The sequence below is a fragment of the Monodon monoceros genome, unplaced genomic scaffold, assembly GCF_005190385.1.
Source record: "Monodon monoceros isolate NGI ecotype Baffin Bay Population unplaced genomic scaffold, NGI_Narwhal_1 Super_Scaffold_6, whole genome shotgun sequence".
Taxonomy (NCBI): Eukaryota; Metazoa; Chordata; class Mammalia; order Artiodactyla; family Monodontidae; genus Monodon; species Monodon monoceros.
The window spans coordinates 22,179,025-22,194,190 of record NW_021703783.1 but is presented as its reverse complement, the minus strand read 5'-3'; the positions used below and the strand labels follow the sequence as shown (position 1 = coordinate 22,194,190).

General features: G+C 40.0%; 1 protein-coding gene across 9 annotated transcripts in view; it reads right to left on the bottom strand.

Moving 5' to 3' along the window:
* Window positions 1-15,166, bottom strand: part of PPFIBP1 (PPFIA binding protein 1) — a 177,522-nt gene that overhangs the window by 55,078 nt on the left and 107,278 nt on the right. For 7 of the 9 annotated variants that reach the window (XM_029205895.1, XM_029205900.1, XM_029205898.1 and 4 more), the window contains exons 3-4: window positions 12,427-12,525; window positions 7,390-7,595 (exon numbers count right to left, since the gene is read on the bottom strand). In XM_029205895.1, the coding sequence (XP_029061728.1) occupies window positions 7,390-7,595; window positions 12,427-12,490 (270 nt within the window). In that variant the 5' untranslated portion in view covers window positions 12,491-12,525. Of the gene's footprint in view, window positions 1-7,389; window positions 7,596-12,426; window positions 13,412-15,166 lie in introns of those variants that run through there. The other 2 variants (XM_029205896.1, XM_029205897.1) reach the window with 2 other exon arrangements.

The following is a 15,166-nucleotide window of genomic DNA, read 5'->3' as shown; positions in this document are numbered from 1 at the left end:
AAAGAAAGAAAGAAAGAAAGAAAGAAAGAAAGAAAGAAAGAAAGAAAAGGGAATGTGCAGTTCACTCAAGCTCCTTTAATTAAATGTTATCTTTAGCTACCAAAAGACATATCTAATACAGGGTCTTTCATGTCCTAATCACAGTATTATATCTGTACCACCGCATGCAAACATTTATTGCCTGCTCTCCTAGGAGAGACTGGGGAAGAGGAGAGAGTGAGATAAGACTTGAATCTGTCAGCCACAAACGTCACAGTCATATTTCATTTCGGCCCAACACCGCAATAAAGCATCTCATACTCTTTTGTCCTAAGAGTCAAAGAGCACTACACCAATAACGTTGGAAATCAAGCCACCAGGCAGAGGCGGTGCTCTGCTGCCCTGTCCTCGCACTTCATGTGGTGTAATTAGGGTGGGGAGGCCTACCTTTGTGCTGTAAACAATCACCTCAGGGCAACACCGCTACCATTTGGGGCCAGTGGAGCATCCCCTCCAGCCGGCCAGTGCACCTGTGTACTATAGTACCTCTGACTCTGGGTCAGGCTTGCAAACAGCCCACTTATTTTTCCTTCCTAAATTTCTATTGCAGTTCAGAAAAACAACGTCTTCAGGAAGCCCTCTCTTTATTCCAAAATCTCAGCATCTCTGCTCAGAAAGAAAACCAAGAGGGGACATAAACCTCACACACATTTCATCCCATCCCAAAAGCCCAATCATGACCCTCTCCTAGAAAGACATCAGTTTATTCAATGTTGTCAGAAAGTACATCAAAGACTGAAACTAAGAATGAGCCTGAATATATTCTGTACTTTCCAAGTCAAGATTACAGATGTGGTCAAAATTAGACTATGGCTTTGAGGTTTTGTTTTTCTGGGTTTTAATTTTCACGGTGCTTGTTTCCCAGAGACAGAAAGTATGTTCTTAACTAAACAGTGCTCTGGAGCGAGAGAAAGCACAGCAGTAGGCCAGCCTCTGAGGTGCATTACTCCAAAAATGTAAGTACATCTGAAATGCTGGGGAGAGCAGCAGACGCCAAGAGCTTTCATCTGCCAGTCTTATTAGAAATACAGTGAGAGAGCTTCCCGTGGAGTATTTGTGCCAAATTAAAATATTAATTGCCAAGATACAATGGCTATCCTGTTACACAGCTAGGGCATGCCAGCACCTCCCTCATTCGTGCATCCACAGCCAATACAGGGTGAGGTTAGACTGCTTTAGTGTCTCCTAAAGAGTTCTTTTAGACACTTTTCTTGAGGAGAGAAGATGGGCTGTACCCCCTCCTCGCCTTATTTTCACACACATCACCATGCTCCTGAAGCTTCTGTAGCAGGGAGGGGGTACACGATGAGGCTGCAACATTATCCCGGTCACAGGTATACTCCAAAGTCCCCTGAGTCCCAGAAGGATGGAGAACAGAAGGTCCCGTAGAAACTAAGGCCCAGCTCCTATTCTAGGAGTGCACCATATTCATTCATTCACCCTTGATTCATATTTATTAAAATCTAGCTATGTGACAGGATGCAGAGCTAGCGAAAGAACCTCTTCTACTTTGGGAAGGGGAACTTGAGATCAAGAAAAAATGCTGTCGCTATTTTTCTTTCTTAACTCACTTTCATAAAAGAATAGAGGAATCTTTTTATTCAATCCCAACAACTACTGGTAGCCTGGGATTCCACTGAAAGCGCCTCTCTCACTGTTCACACAGCACTGGCCTCTCTTGATGGAGAATTCTGCTGACTTGGTCCATTTGCTTTCCTGTTTCTGTGGACCCTTTCCATGTGAGTTTTCCAGAAGCCTAAGGGAAAAACAGGTTTAGCTTCAACCAGGATGTCCCCGTGAGACGTGGCATAACTCAGATAATTGTGGCCACATACGGGATACAATCTTAGGATGCACCTTGTTTGCCAAGGCTTGAAAAAACATTCCCTGGAGGCACACAGGAAAAGAGGAGCTGGCCAGAGAGCAGCAGGGATCAGGGGATGAGTGGGATGGGGATGGATTCTGTGGCTGAGGGTCAGGGACTCGGGAAGAACAGCCAGCAGCCCTGGAGAGAACATACCCCGTGTCTGAACTCTTTAAATAAATTCTGAGTATTGTTATTTTTACAGAAACATTTAAACGAGGTACACTTAAGATTAATATTATCTTTTTTTTTAACATAGAGAAAAGGTAGAAATGCATTAGAATGAGTTAACAGGTCAGGAGCCAGTCACGAACACTTCATTTCCCCCATTTTATATGCTACTTATCTCATGGCTTATGGTGCCTGACTTGCAGTTTTTACCATCAGTATTTTCATTCACTTTGTTGAAAACTGTCTTTTTGTAATTTCTGGTGATTTTGAGACTGCTTCATAATTAAAAATGCCAAATGATCAGACACTTTGGGATTTCAGGATCTGGTGAAGGTCATGAACCTCAGCTCCATCTACTGGAAAAAGCATTGTAAGAATGTTCTAGGGCAATTCATCGAGTTAGCTCGAAAGTAAACAAAAACTACTTGTTTGGCTCAAACAGTCAGACATATTTTTCTATTTGCTCTCTTAAACTCTGAGCTGGATGAAGCACATAATTCTCCATTATTAATATTTGTGTTAACACACAACATTTCACAATCAAAACAGAGAATTATACCTCAGTTATTGAACAACTATGTTGTATTCAATTGATTTTTTTTTTAACCACAGGAGACAGACTTCCAAGTCCTAAAAGAAACTTATTCATTCCTAGAAGGCTATAGGTATAGCTACCTGATTAAAACAAATTCATTCTTGTAGATTTAATACCCTTCACTCTAACAAGCTACTAGTGTTACTATTTTCTTTTTTCTTATCCAGCTTCTGATCATATGAAACAATTGAACAGGCAGCAGAAATCAGCAGTGAAGGAATAACCTGCACCCTACAGGAAACCAGGGGATCTTCCTGGCTTGGGTAAAATAAGGGTTAGAAATTCACATGCCCAGTTGCACTAATGAGTAGATTAGCATCAGTCAGTCAAGTACATGGACTCCCAAGTTGGCCATCATTAAACATGAATGAAATCTTAATTACGTAACTAGTATCATTAATAAATTTTTCTAAAATGTTGTGGAAGCTTCCCCATTGTCTGGGAAATATCTATACTCTTTTATCAAAGAAGTAAACTGTAGAAATAATTTGTAACCTAACCTCCCTTGTAACTGGACTCAACCCTTTCTTTCCCTCATTGCAGAGGGTCCTGTTAAACGTTTCCCTTGCTCTCTACAATCCACTCTTCAGTATTACCTTTTTGACTAACCCTCCACCAGGCTCACCGACAAACACTCAACATACATTAGCTTGTGGGATCCTCATAACCCTGTGTGGCAGAAACCATCACTCCCATTTTACAGATGAGGAAACTGAGACAAACAGCTTAAGAAAATTTCCCCAAATCCTACAAGCTTCTAAGAGTCAGAGCCAACATTTAAAGTTCAAGTCCGGGGCTTCCCTGGTGGCACAGTGGTTGAGAGTCTGCCTGCCGATGCAGGGGACACGGGTTCGTGCCCCGGTCCGGGAAGATCCCACATGCCGCTGAGCGGCTGGGCCCGTGAGCCATGGCCGCTGAGCCTGCGCGTCCGGAGCCTGTGCTCCGCAACGGGAGAGGCCACAACAGTGAGAGGCCTGCGTACCGCAAAAAAAATTAAAAAATAAAAATAAAAATAAAGTTCAAGTCTGCTGTCTCCGGAGCCAGCATTTGTAACTGCCAATTTACAGCCCTGCCTTCTTTATCATTCACGGCTTTTTTACGACAGGATCTCCTTTATTCGTTATTTTGATGATTATCCCATGTACAATACAATTCGTAGGATTCTGTGTTCCTCCAATTCTAAGATGCCATTAAATTTTATCAAATTATTAATTTTAAAATTTTTGATTAGAGTAAAGCACGCATAAAAATTTACAATTTTGGGGCTTCCCTGGTGGCGCAGTGGTTGAGAGTCCACCTGCTGATGCAGGGGCCACGGGTTCGTGTCCCGGTCCGGGAGGATCCCACATGCCATGAAGCGGCTGGGCCCGTGGGCCATGGCCGCTGGGCCTGCGCATCTGGAGCCCTGTGCTCCGCAACGGGAGGGGCCACGACAGTGAGAGGCCCGCGTACCGCAAAAAAAAAAAAAAAAAAAAAAATTTACAAATTTAACCATGTTTACGTAGACAGTTCAGTGGCATTAAGTGCATTCACATTGTTGTGCAATCATCGTCACCATCCATCTGCAGAACTCTTTTCATCTTGCAAAACTGAAGCTGTGTACCCATTAAATATTAACTTCTCATTCCTCCCTACCCCAGCCCATGGCAACCACTATTCTATTTTCTGTCTCCATGAATTTATTTGACTACTCTAGGTACCTTATTATTTAAAGAAAGAAACAATCCCAGCTAAAACGTGTATAATAGATACCTCTTTTAAGATCGTAAGACACATCACAACTTCTGACATATTAAAATGGGAGAAAGCTATCCTATCAGCAAATCATTAAATTGCAAGCCTTAAGACCCTCTACCTATCGGATCTAAAATTAAAGTCTGCTACAGGGTAAGCTCTGACTATTCATGTCACACCTATGCCTTCATTATTCCAAACACTCATTCCCATTCTCCCCTTCTTGCTTTGGGCTTTGCCCTTTGCCATCTTTCTTCTTTTATTTTTTCATTTTCTACATGCTTGAGAAAATACATGTAACTTGGAAGGATTGGGGTCCACGTGAGGGGACAGCTATAAATCAGTTGGACAAATATAAATAAGTTTAACCCTCCAAAAACTTACCTCTCTGGACTCACATCTAGTTTTTTATTGTCATTTTTTGGATGAAAACTGAATCTTTGTAAGGTATGTAAAGTATTTGTCATTTTGTGGCTACTTAACTTTAAAATGTCAAATATTAAGATAGAGAGCAACCCAAAACACAAGTTAACAAGCCATTATGCATCCAAAGAATAAATTTAACACAATAAATAACCTCAGTTCATCCAAATGTATATGCCATTTTATCATTCATGGAGCATCATTCATCACAAATATAATTACTGACCACCTACTAAGTGCCAAGCATTGTTCTAGGCAACATCGATACACTTTTGGTTTGTTTTAAACATAGGCAAAAATCTTTGATTCATGATGCTTCCATTCCAGTTGGAGAGATAGAAAATACACATAAATATGGCAAATACATATTGCATAAGAAAGTGGTGAGTTTTAGAAAAAAATAAAGCAGGGAGATATACTACGAAGAATAAATAAGTGAAATTTTAGATAGGGTGGCCAGGAAAGGCCTCACTGAGAGCACAACTTTTAAAGGAGAATGCAAGAAAGCTAGCCATACAGATATCCGAGGAAAGCACTTTCCAGGCAGAGTGAACAGCCAGTGCAAAGGCCCTGAGGCCAGTTTCCCCAGCATGTTGTAGAATCAGTGAGAAATCCCATGTGCCTGAAGTGGAGTGAAAGAGGGGAAGTGCAATGAGACACTAGGTCAGAAAGCAGTGAGGAGTAAGTCCTAAAGCCCTTGCAATCCAGCAAGTACTTTGGCTTCTCTCAGTGAGCTGTGACTATCACTGGAAGTTTCTGGAAAAGGTATGAATGACATGATTTAGGTTCAGATACCATCATCACCACTTTCAATCTTTTCCAGAAATACTGTAACAGAACAGGTTGAGCACATATTAATGGAAATGTTTTGGACACAAGTGAAAAATTCAACCACAGTACTCTCAAGCTATGGCTGCCATTGGCTGCCTCGATGCTGGCTGGGAATGGGTTCCTCTACCAGCATAAGTTCCTTTCCTATTACGTGCTGAACGGTCAGGAAAACATGGAGTAAAGAAGGGGTGAGAGAGGAAGTAGAAATAGCCTAAGGAATATGCTAGGAAATGTCTGGCTTCAGAGCATGAAGCAATTCTCCAAAGAAATCAGCAAACCTGGATACTTAAATCTCTAGAGGAGAAACTTGCAGAGCAATTATAAAGTACAATAATGAGGCACTGTGTATTATAAAAAGTAAACTATCTCTAACTATCAAGGTTGCATAGCTGCACCACCACTAAAAGATGGATCGTACTGTTTGCGCTTGAAATGGGAAGGTACAATATATTGGCCGGAAAGGTAAGAAGGTCCAGCACGGGACTGGGTGGGAACACCGCTATTTGTGTCACATCACATGAAAATGCTTTAGTCGTAGGATGTACTATTAAGGTTCCCAAAGCGAACACCTTACATTTCCACCACAGACCAAAAACAGATCTTGATTCTTTCATACAATTTTCATTACCTTTTATATAAATATTGATACAATTAACTTCTAGGCTTATTCATGCATCTTCCTAAAAATTGAATATCGTTTAAATACTTACAAAATAAACACCTTTTCTACTTTCTCTTCTGAATATTTTTGTGATATTCTCTAGATTTTACGTGTTTAACACATACTAAAACCACGGTATTTACCACTATGTCCCGGGAAAGGGCAGATCTGCCGGATGCCTAGAAAGAGGCTCATTGTTCAGTGAATAAGAACACCATTTAAAGCCCAATCCACAGCTTGACTCATGCACTGGAACTGAAATGACTGCCACGACCACTAGATGGCACTTGACATCAACTACTGCTACCAACCTCCCTTGTTATTAGAAGTATCTGTTCACTGCACTCCTTATTTTGAATTGCTACAGGGTCCTTTTAGAGTAAACTTCCCAGTACTACCAGGAAAGCATCTATTAAGTGCAACTGTTCTTTCCCTCACAGGACTATTTGGTTTTAAGCCACAGCAGGTCATTCAAGCACAATTGAAAAGCTAGTCCACTTTTATGGGTAAAATCAGGTGACCAGCTGGCATTCATGAAATGTATACTAACAGCACTTTAAAAAAAACTATTCTGGGACTTCCCTGGTGGCACAGTGGTTAAGAATCCGCCTGCCAATGCAGGTGACAGGGGTTTGAGCCCTAGTCCAGGAAGATCCCACATGCCGCAGAGCAACTGAGCCTGTGCGCCACAACTACTGAGCCTGCACTCTAGAGCCCGCGAGCCACAGCTACTGAGCCTGCGCGCCTAGAGCCCGTGCTCCGCAACAAAAGAAGCCACCACAGGTAGAAGCCCGCGCACCGCAACAAAGAGTAGCCCCCGCTCGCCGCAGCTAGAGAAAGCCCGCACCCAGTAACGAAGGCCCAACGCAGCCAAGAATAAATTATATATATATAAAAAAAAACTATCCTTAGGGTCAAAAGGGAATCAGTATCTCTTAAGGGATAAAATCAGGGCAAACCTATTGCCCTATGACTGTTTTTTCCTGTTCTGATCAGCTATTCTACGTTCTAAATTTTGGAATAAGCAACAGAAGGTTCACCGTGCGGGACCTGTAACAAGCAGACATCTACCATTTGACTCTGCAGCCACTCGATGAGCGTTTCCGCCGTGGAGTCTGGGATCTGGCACCTCAAGCCTTCCTTCTCATCCGCTTCCATCATCTCTAACAACCCGCGCAGGTCTTCCACAAGGTGCAGAGCTCGCAAGCTTCCCATGAACGGAGAGGTGGGAGACTGGCAATCAAAAATCCCGTTGGAATATTCCAGGGCCTTAGAACCTAGGTTTAAAAAAAAAAAGAAAATCATGGAGAGAGCAATTTATGTTGGATAATATACCAAAGCTGAAGGTGGCAAGCAAGTCTAGTCACAGTGAGGAATGACCAAACAAGGAACAGGGAAAAGAGAATTCAATCACGTAAACCTCTCCAAGGCATAGTCATTTGGTGAAATAATAAAAACCATGCAATTGATGATAAATACCAATGATCAAATATCTAACAGGGGGGCCAGCTGTGTGGAGTAGTAAGAGTATGGTAGGCTTTGGGGTAAGATGTGCTGACCTCAAGGAAACAAGGGCTAAGATAAGGTAGCAGATCAGTTTGGGTGGAGCCATGTATTCCCCAAAATACAAATTTTAGAAACCATAAACTCTAAATGCCCTGTAAATAAGTTGCACATTGAGGTGGAAATTGCATAGCATAATTTCAAAGGTAAGAGGGCCAGCTCCCAGTTAACTGATCAGAATTTAATCTCTGAAGAACTGCAATAACTTACATGTGTACATTTGTATATGCATGTGCATGTGTGTATAAACATTCCCCCCCACGATCTTGTTTGCAGCCTACTATCAAATGCTCTTGATAACACCAGCTTGAAAACGTAGTTTTACAGCCCTTTTTGTTTTCTATTACTTATTAGAGAAAACATTCTACTACTTAAATCCATACAACTGACCCACAGCCCATTCTGAAAGCACCCATATACACCGCTTCATCTCTTTGATTTTTATCTTCTGGTCTATCAGATATACATACCATCAAATATACATACTAGCTTTCTACTTAAATTTCAACAGTTATGATTTTAGGCCATCACCTCACAAATCTGAAGGTCTTACGACTGATGAAACTTGTGAGCCAATGTGTAAGTTCTCTCTCCAGTTGGCCAGTTCTCACAATGGGGAAAGGAATTCTCTTTCAGCTGGTTCATTCCATTGATATTCCTAATACTGGACCACAAGATTTGAACCAAACATCTACCAAATTGTGTTGATGGTGACCACTGATATGCACAGTGGTAAACGCTAATGGAGCCACATAACTGTCTCAACCAACCCCCTCAGGAAACCCTGTAAAGTTGAGATGAGAGCTCAGAAAAAATAGAGGAGAGTATGTCAAGAGGAAGGAAGAACAGAAAAGCATCAAAACCCAGACAGACTATAATGTCCTATTCCAGCAGTTTTAAGTACTAGGATCATCTGATGATATCATTAAAAAACACACGAGCCCATGGTAACCCTCTGCTCTGTTCAGTCTCCATCACAAAACAAGGTGGGGAGAGGGGAGAGGTACGTATTCAGAAAAATTCCCCAAATGTTTGTAGTCAGTTCTCCTCCTCTCCCTCTTACCTCAGCTGGAGAAATACTGATGGCAATTTCAAAATATAAATCCAGGTCCTACCCACAAAGCTTTGACTGACTCAGTCTGAGGTGGGAGCTGGGGAATCTGGATTTTCTTAATAACTCTAATGTCGGTCCTGAAGCCCTGCCAGGGCTGAGGAACAAATACACCAATCTAGTGGAATATGTAAAATGTAATCCCTCAACTACTGTTCCAGAAATACCACTCTCCTTGACTAGAGGTTCACTAAAAGTGTAAGGTTACACGTAACCTCTGGTAAGAGCCTAGAATCGGTTCTAGTTGTTATATTTTCTGAAACTGTGACAGAGTAAATGGTTGAATAGTCCTTCAACTATTTAAAAGCATATATCATATAAAACAGATAAACAACAAGGACCTACTGTATAGCACGGGGAACTATATTCAATATCCTGTAATAATTGTAATGAAAATGAATCTGAAAAAAGAATATATATATGTATAACTGAATCACTTTGCTGTACACCTGAAACTAACACTGCAAATCAACTGTATCTCAATTTTTTAAAAGGAAGTTAAAACATAAAAAAAAATTTTTAATTAAAAAAATAAAAGCATACATTTGGTTGGCCAAAAAGTTCGTTCGGGTTTTCTGTACGATGGCTCTAATAGCGCTTAGTTGTCTTTAACTTCGAAACAATTTTGTTAGATTGCATGTGACAGCTGTCATATCAGCGTGCATTGAATAAAAACATCAAAATTAGTGAACTTTTGTGTAGCCATTGAAGATGGAAGGAAAAAAGTAACATTTTCTGCATATTATGCTTTATTATTTCGAGAAAGGTAAAAACGCAACTGAAACGCAAAAAAAAAGATTTGTGCAGTGTATGGAGAAGGTGCCGTGACTATCAGAAGGTGTCAAAAGTGGTTTCCGAAGTTTCATGCTGGAGATTTCTTGCTGGACGATGCTCCACGGTCGGGCAGACCAGTTGAAGTTGACAGTGATCAAATCGAGACATTAATTGAGAACAACCAACGTTATACCACGTGGGAGACAGCCGACATACTCAGAATATCCAAACCAAGCATTGAAAATCATTTGCACCAGCCTGGTTATGTGAACTGCTTTGATGTTTGGGTTCCACATAAGTTAAGCAAAAAAACCCTTCTTTACCATATTTCCACATGCGATTCTCTACTTAAACATAAGGGAAACGTTCCATTTTTGAAACATATTGTGACGGGCGATGAAAAGTGGATACTGTACAATAATGTGGAACAGAAGAGATCGTGGGGCAAGCGAAATGAACCAGCACCAACCAACACCAAAGGCCGGTCTTCATCCAAAGAAGGTGATATTGTGTATACGGTGGGATTGGAAGGGAGTCCTCTATTATGAGCTCCCTCCGGAAAACCAAACAATTAATTCCAACAAGTACTGCTCCAATTAGACCAACTGAAAGCAGCACTCGACGAAAAGCTTCCGGAATCAGTCAACAGAAAACGCATGATCTTCCATTAGGATAACGCAAGACCGCATGTTTCTTTGACGACCAGGCAAAAACTGTTACAGCTTGGCTGGGAAGTTCTGATTCATCTGCTGTATTCACCAGACATTGCACCTTCAGATTTCCATTTATTTTGATCTTTACAAAATTCTCTTAACGGAAAAAATTTCAATTCCCTGGCAGACTGTAAAAGGCACCTGGAACCGTTCTTTGCTCAAAAAGATTAAAAGTTTTGTGAAGACGGAGTTATGGAGTTGCCTGAAAAATGGCAGAAGGTAGTGGAACAGAAGGGTGAATATGCTGTTCAATAAAGTTCTTGGTGAAAATGAAAAATGTGTCTTTTATTTTTACTTAAAAACTGAAGGAACATTTTGGCCAACCCAATATTATGCCCTGAGCAAGAATACACTTTTCTAGGTTAAACATAACCAGTTCCTTAGTTTGTTAAACTCTTCACCTTCACGCTTACCTTCTCTAGGTAAGTTTTCGTTTGCCAATGACACTTTGAAAATAATATTCTAAGAATCGAATACAGTACTCAAGGTGTGGTCTAATCTACAAAAGAGGTCCAATTGAAGTTGGGTCTCCAGGACATAGAAGTATAACAAAGGAGGTCAGACCCCACATGACACTCCCCTGACGAGAAGAACCTTCTGAAGAGGAAAATACCTTTGATTTCTTCAAACCACCGAAGCAGAGTAGAGTCCAATTTGTGACCAGAAAAGCGAAGGAGCTGGGGCCAGGACAGCTATATCCTGACCCTGGTAGCCGGTAGAGACCAACTGTACCCTGACCCCGACCACCAGGTGTGTGCAAGACAAGCCCACCCGAAGCCCATTCAGACATCTCCTCGTTGTAATTGGTTCCTAAACACATGAAAGTCCTCCTCTTGAGACAAAACACAAAATATGACATGAGACCTTAGGTAGCCACCACTCCTGGGGGACTGCGAGGGAGTGAAAAGGGCTCATCCACTAGTCAGTCCCCTCAGTTATGATGAGAAAACAAGGAGATGATAGTCGACTGCTTTTGCTCAGCTTCTATAATAGAGAATTGCTGAAGATTTTTTAAAAAGAAGATGATCAGATTGGCATTTTGGAAAAAAGATTCTGGTGGTCTGGAAAAGGATGGACTAGAGCAGGAAAGCAAGAGTGTCAGGGACATCAAGTGAGAGGGTTATTTAGATAAAGCAAGACAATGGTAGCACAGACAAGACAGATTTTAGAGAGGAGGGAATGGGAGAATTTGGTAGGAGGTAGAATTGATAGAATTTGATTAACTAAGTGGGGGAACATGTGGGAAGTGTCTAGCATGACTTAAACTTCTGTTTTAGGAAACTGTACGATGGAGGACTATGAAATTAGCCGAGACAAAGACAACTAGAGGGGCTTCTGAGGAAAGATAATGAGCTCAATGGGTTTTTTTGTTGTTGTTTGTTTTTTTATTGGAGTATAGTTGATTTACAATGTTGGGTTAGTTTCAGGTGTACGGCAAAGCGAATCAGTTATACACATAATGAGCTTAATGTTTTAAATGATGACACTGATGTGTCTACAGGACATTTCAGGGGAGTACCTGGTTGGCTGGTAGAGATAGGGACCTGAAGAATATCAAAGAATTGGAAAAATAAATAGATGTGAGAGTCACTGGTGGAAAAGTGAATGTGGAATTCAAGGGAAAAGATCAAAACACTCCTGGATGCTGGGTAGAGCAGTATCCCTCCAAGTGCAGTCCACAGATTATCTGGACGAGAATCACCTTTATCCTGGATTAGAAGCCCAGGATGGTACTAGAATTTTTGACATTTTAAAATAAAATTTAAGAATAATTCTGGCAAAAATTGGAGAAGAGGGACAAAGATGAAACCATGGGGAACCTAAAGGCATTGGAGAGAGACAATAAATGAAAATATGAAAGTGGAGAGGTAATAAAAGAGTTGTAATAAAAAAGTCAAGAGAGCAAAGTAAACGTCATGATTGCGTCTTTTAGAGGATGCAGATTACCTGCTATAATACCGTCCATCTGCTCCAACGCCGCAGCCAACATGTCACTTGCATCACTCATCATTTTGCTATTTGTCAAGGGCAAATTCCAACCTAGATCTCAAAAAATAATGATGTTATCATTACATCCTTAAATGACACATGCTTCCTGGCAGGTTTGATAATTCAACATCAAATTATAACTCCACCTAGCAGTCAAATACAGAGAATTTGTGAAGTATTAGAGCTGAATTAAATGAATCATTTAACAAACTATGACCATTCATCTGCCTACTGTACTGCAGGACCACATGCTATAACTGATCAGTTAATAAAATAAGTACAATACAGTTCTTGCACCCACGGTGTTTAAACTCCAGTAGGATGGTTTCCGTGCTGTACTCTGTAGAGCTCTGGGTCTCTGTGAGGTCATCAGAGGTGGCTGTGGAACTCTGCTCAGGGCCATGAGGGATGCTACATAGATAAGACTTGTTCTTTCTGCATCAGCCCCACCTAATCTCTGCTCTCTCAATTTTGACTTTAATTTTTTTTTTTTTTCCGCAATAGGGAATTACCGTAAGATCTGTCTAAGAAAATGGTTCAGGAACATATATAATAAGCACATACACATCTACTGGTATTTTGCAACGTAACAATAGCTATCATGTACTGAGTGCCTACAGTGGTTCCGACACATTAATATAAATTATCCACAATTCTTTATCATGAGAGGAACCCTATAAAATGCATAAATTCCTCTTCATTTTATAAATTAGATCAAAGATGTTTGTTGATCTTCGCCTGAAAAGACAGCAAGTAAGTATAACAAAAACCAGTTTACAAAAACCAGTTTTTAAACTAGGTCTGTCTGATTTCCACTATAATATTAAATTTTTGTTTCTCTGATCCTATCTCACAGATAGGTTTAGGCTGAAATTGTGTCACAATCTACTCACTCTTTTACCAGTTTAAAAATAAAATGAGAAAAATTTGGTCATTAACAGGAAAAAGGTAAATTATGTGATTTTCAATATTAATTAATACATTTCAGGTACCAGCTAAGCACCCACATAAATTCTCCCAACAGGCCTAAGTAAGGCTCTTGCTACTTTGCAGATACTGTGGTGTAGAAAACACCTGGGAAATAAAGGATATGTTGCTTAAAAGAAACCTTTGCCCTCTGTTTCCAAGTAACCAGGTCTTACCGCTTTATTTTTGCAAACATATTTACAGCTCTGATAAACAGCTGCTTAGATCAGTTCTCTACTGTGCATTCACTCTAATAAAATGCCCTTTAATCACTGTGAAATCTTACTTTGATTTTATAGTATTCATAGATTTCATCTAAGAATTTCCCAGAACTTCACTCCCTTCAGAAGGTATAAAATATCACTACCATTTTATGTAGAAATACTACAGCATAAAAATACCCAAGGCACGCATTTACAGGCACCCAGGAATCAGGGGGTTAATAAGCTAGGTTATGAACCTAGGAGCTCTCAAAAATCTACTTGCACATTTAGCTAGTGCACAGTCCAGAGAGCTGGGGCACAGATTTAATGATCACGCTTCAGGGTGGAAACCTCAAAGCATGAAAATTGAGAACACAAAGGATTAAGCCAAAGAGTGTATGGTCCTTGAATTTTATATCATTAAGTGGCTTACATTCCCTTTCATTTTAAAAGATGAACTTCAAAGAGCTCTAGATAGTACCTAGATAGATACTATATATATATATATATATATATATATATATATATATATATATATATGAGAGAGACAGACACATGCCAGGCTCAGCTATAAACATGGGGAATGCTGATAAAATAAAATAATGCTCACTTTAGAAAAGCTCTCATCACCTCACTAACTTAGAAAAACAAATATTCGTCTTTGTTGGCAACTATAATTTGTGTAGAGCAGGAACACTTTTCCAAGAAAGACAGGTAATTATCTATTTCTTCTCTATTCTGTTAAATGTACCTTTCAAATTCTATGACGTGGAGATATGAGAACTTAGGCCATGCTTTTCAAAATGGTGGTGAAGAACCAATTTTTTAAAAAATTTCCAGTTTGTTAGAGACCAAGTCTTTGTTTAATATAATAAAATACGACAACAACATTAAAGTGTTATAAAAGTTTATAAATGCTTACTCTCAATCTCTATGCTTATCACATAGCAGCCTACATGTAACAGTAAGGACAAGACAGACAGGAAACACAATTAATAAATATGTATGTAATATGGCAAAGGTGGTAGGTGCTAAAGGAGAAAAATCGAGCAGTTATCCTCAGGAGATCAGAGGGTCAGGAATTTGGAGAGGTTTGCAAATTAAACAGGGTGGTCAGGAAGAATGACAGACTCAAAGACTTCTTTAATAAATTAAAATTAGTTAAATATAGGTGGTAGCTCAGTGGTATTCCAAGTGTAGAATTCTTACAAATTGATTAAAAAAATGGGAGAGGTGAAGTCACGAACAGACATATAACAGAAGAGGAAGCACTTTCAGCCAATAAAAATATCAAGAGATGTTTAATGTTATTAATAGTCAAGAAATTTAAGATAACTATGTGATACCATTGTACACCCAGTCAGCTGGCAGAAAGATTGGAGAGCACCAAGTACTGTAAAAGGAGGTGAATGCACAGAATCTCTTACAGAATGGTAATGGGAATGTAAAATGGGCTAAAATTAAACATTTACATTCATTTTCAATCTAGCAATATTTACCCCAAGGTATATAACCATGAGCAATACACA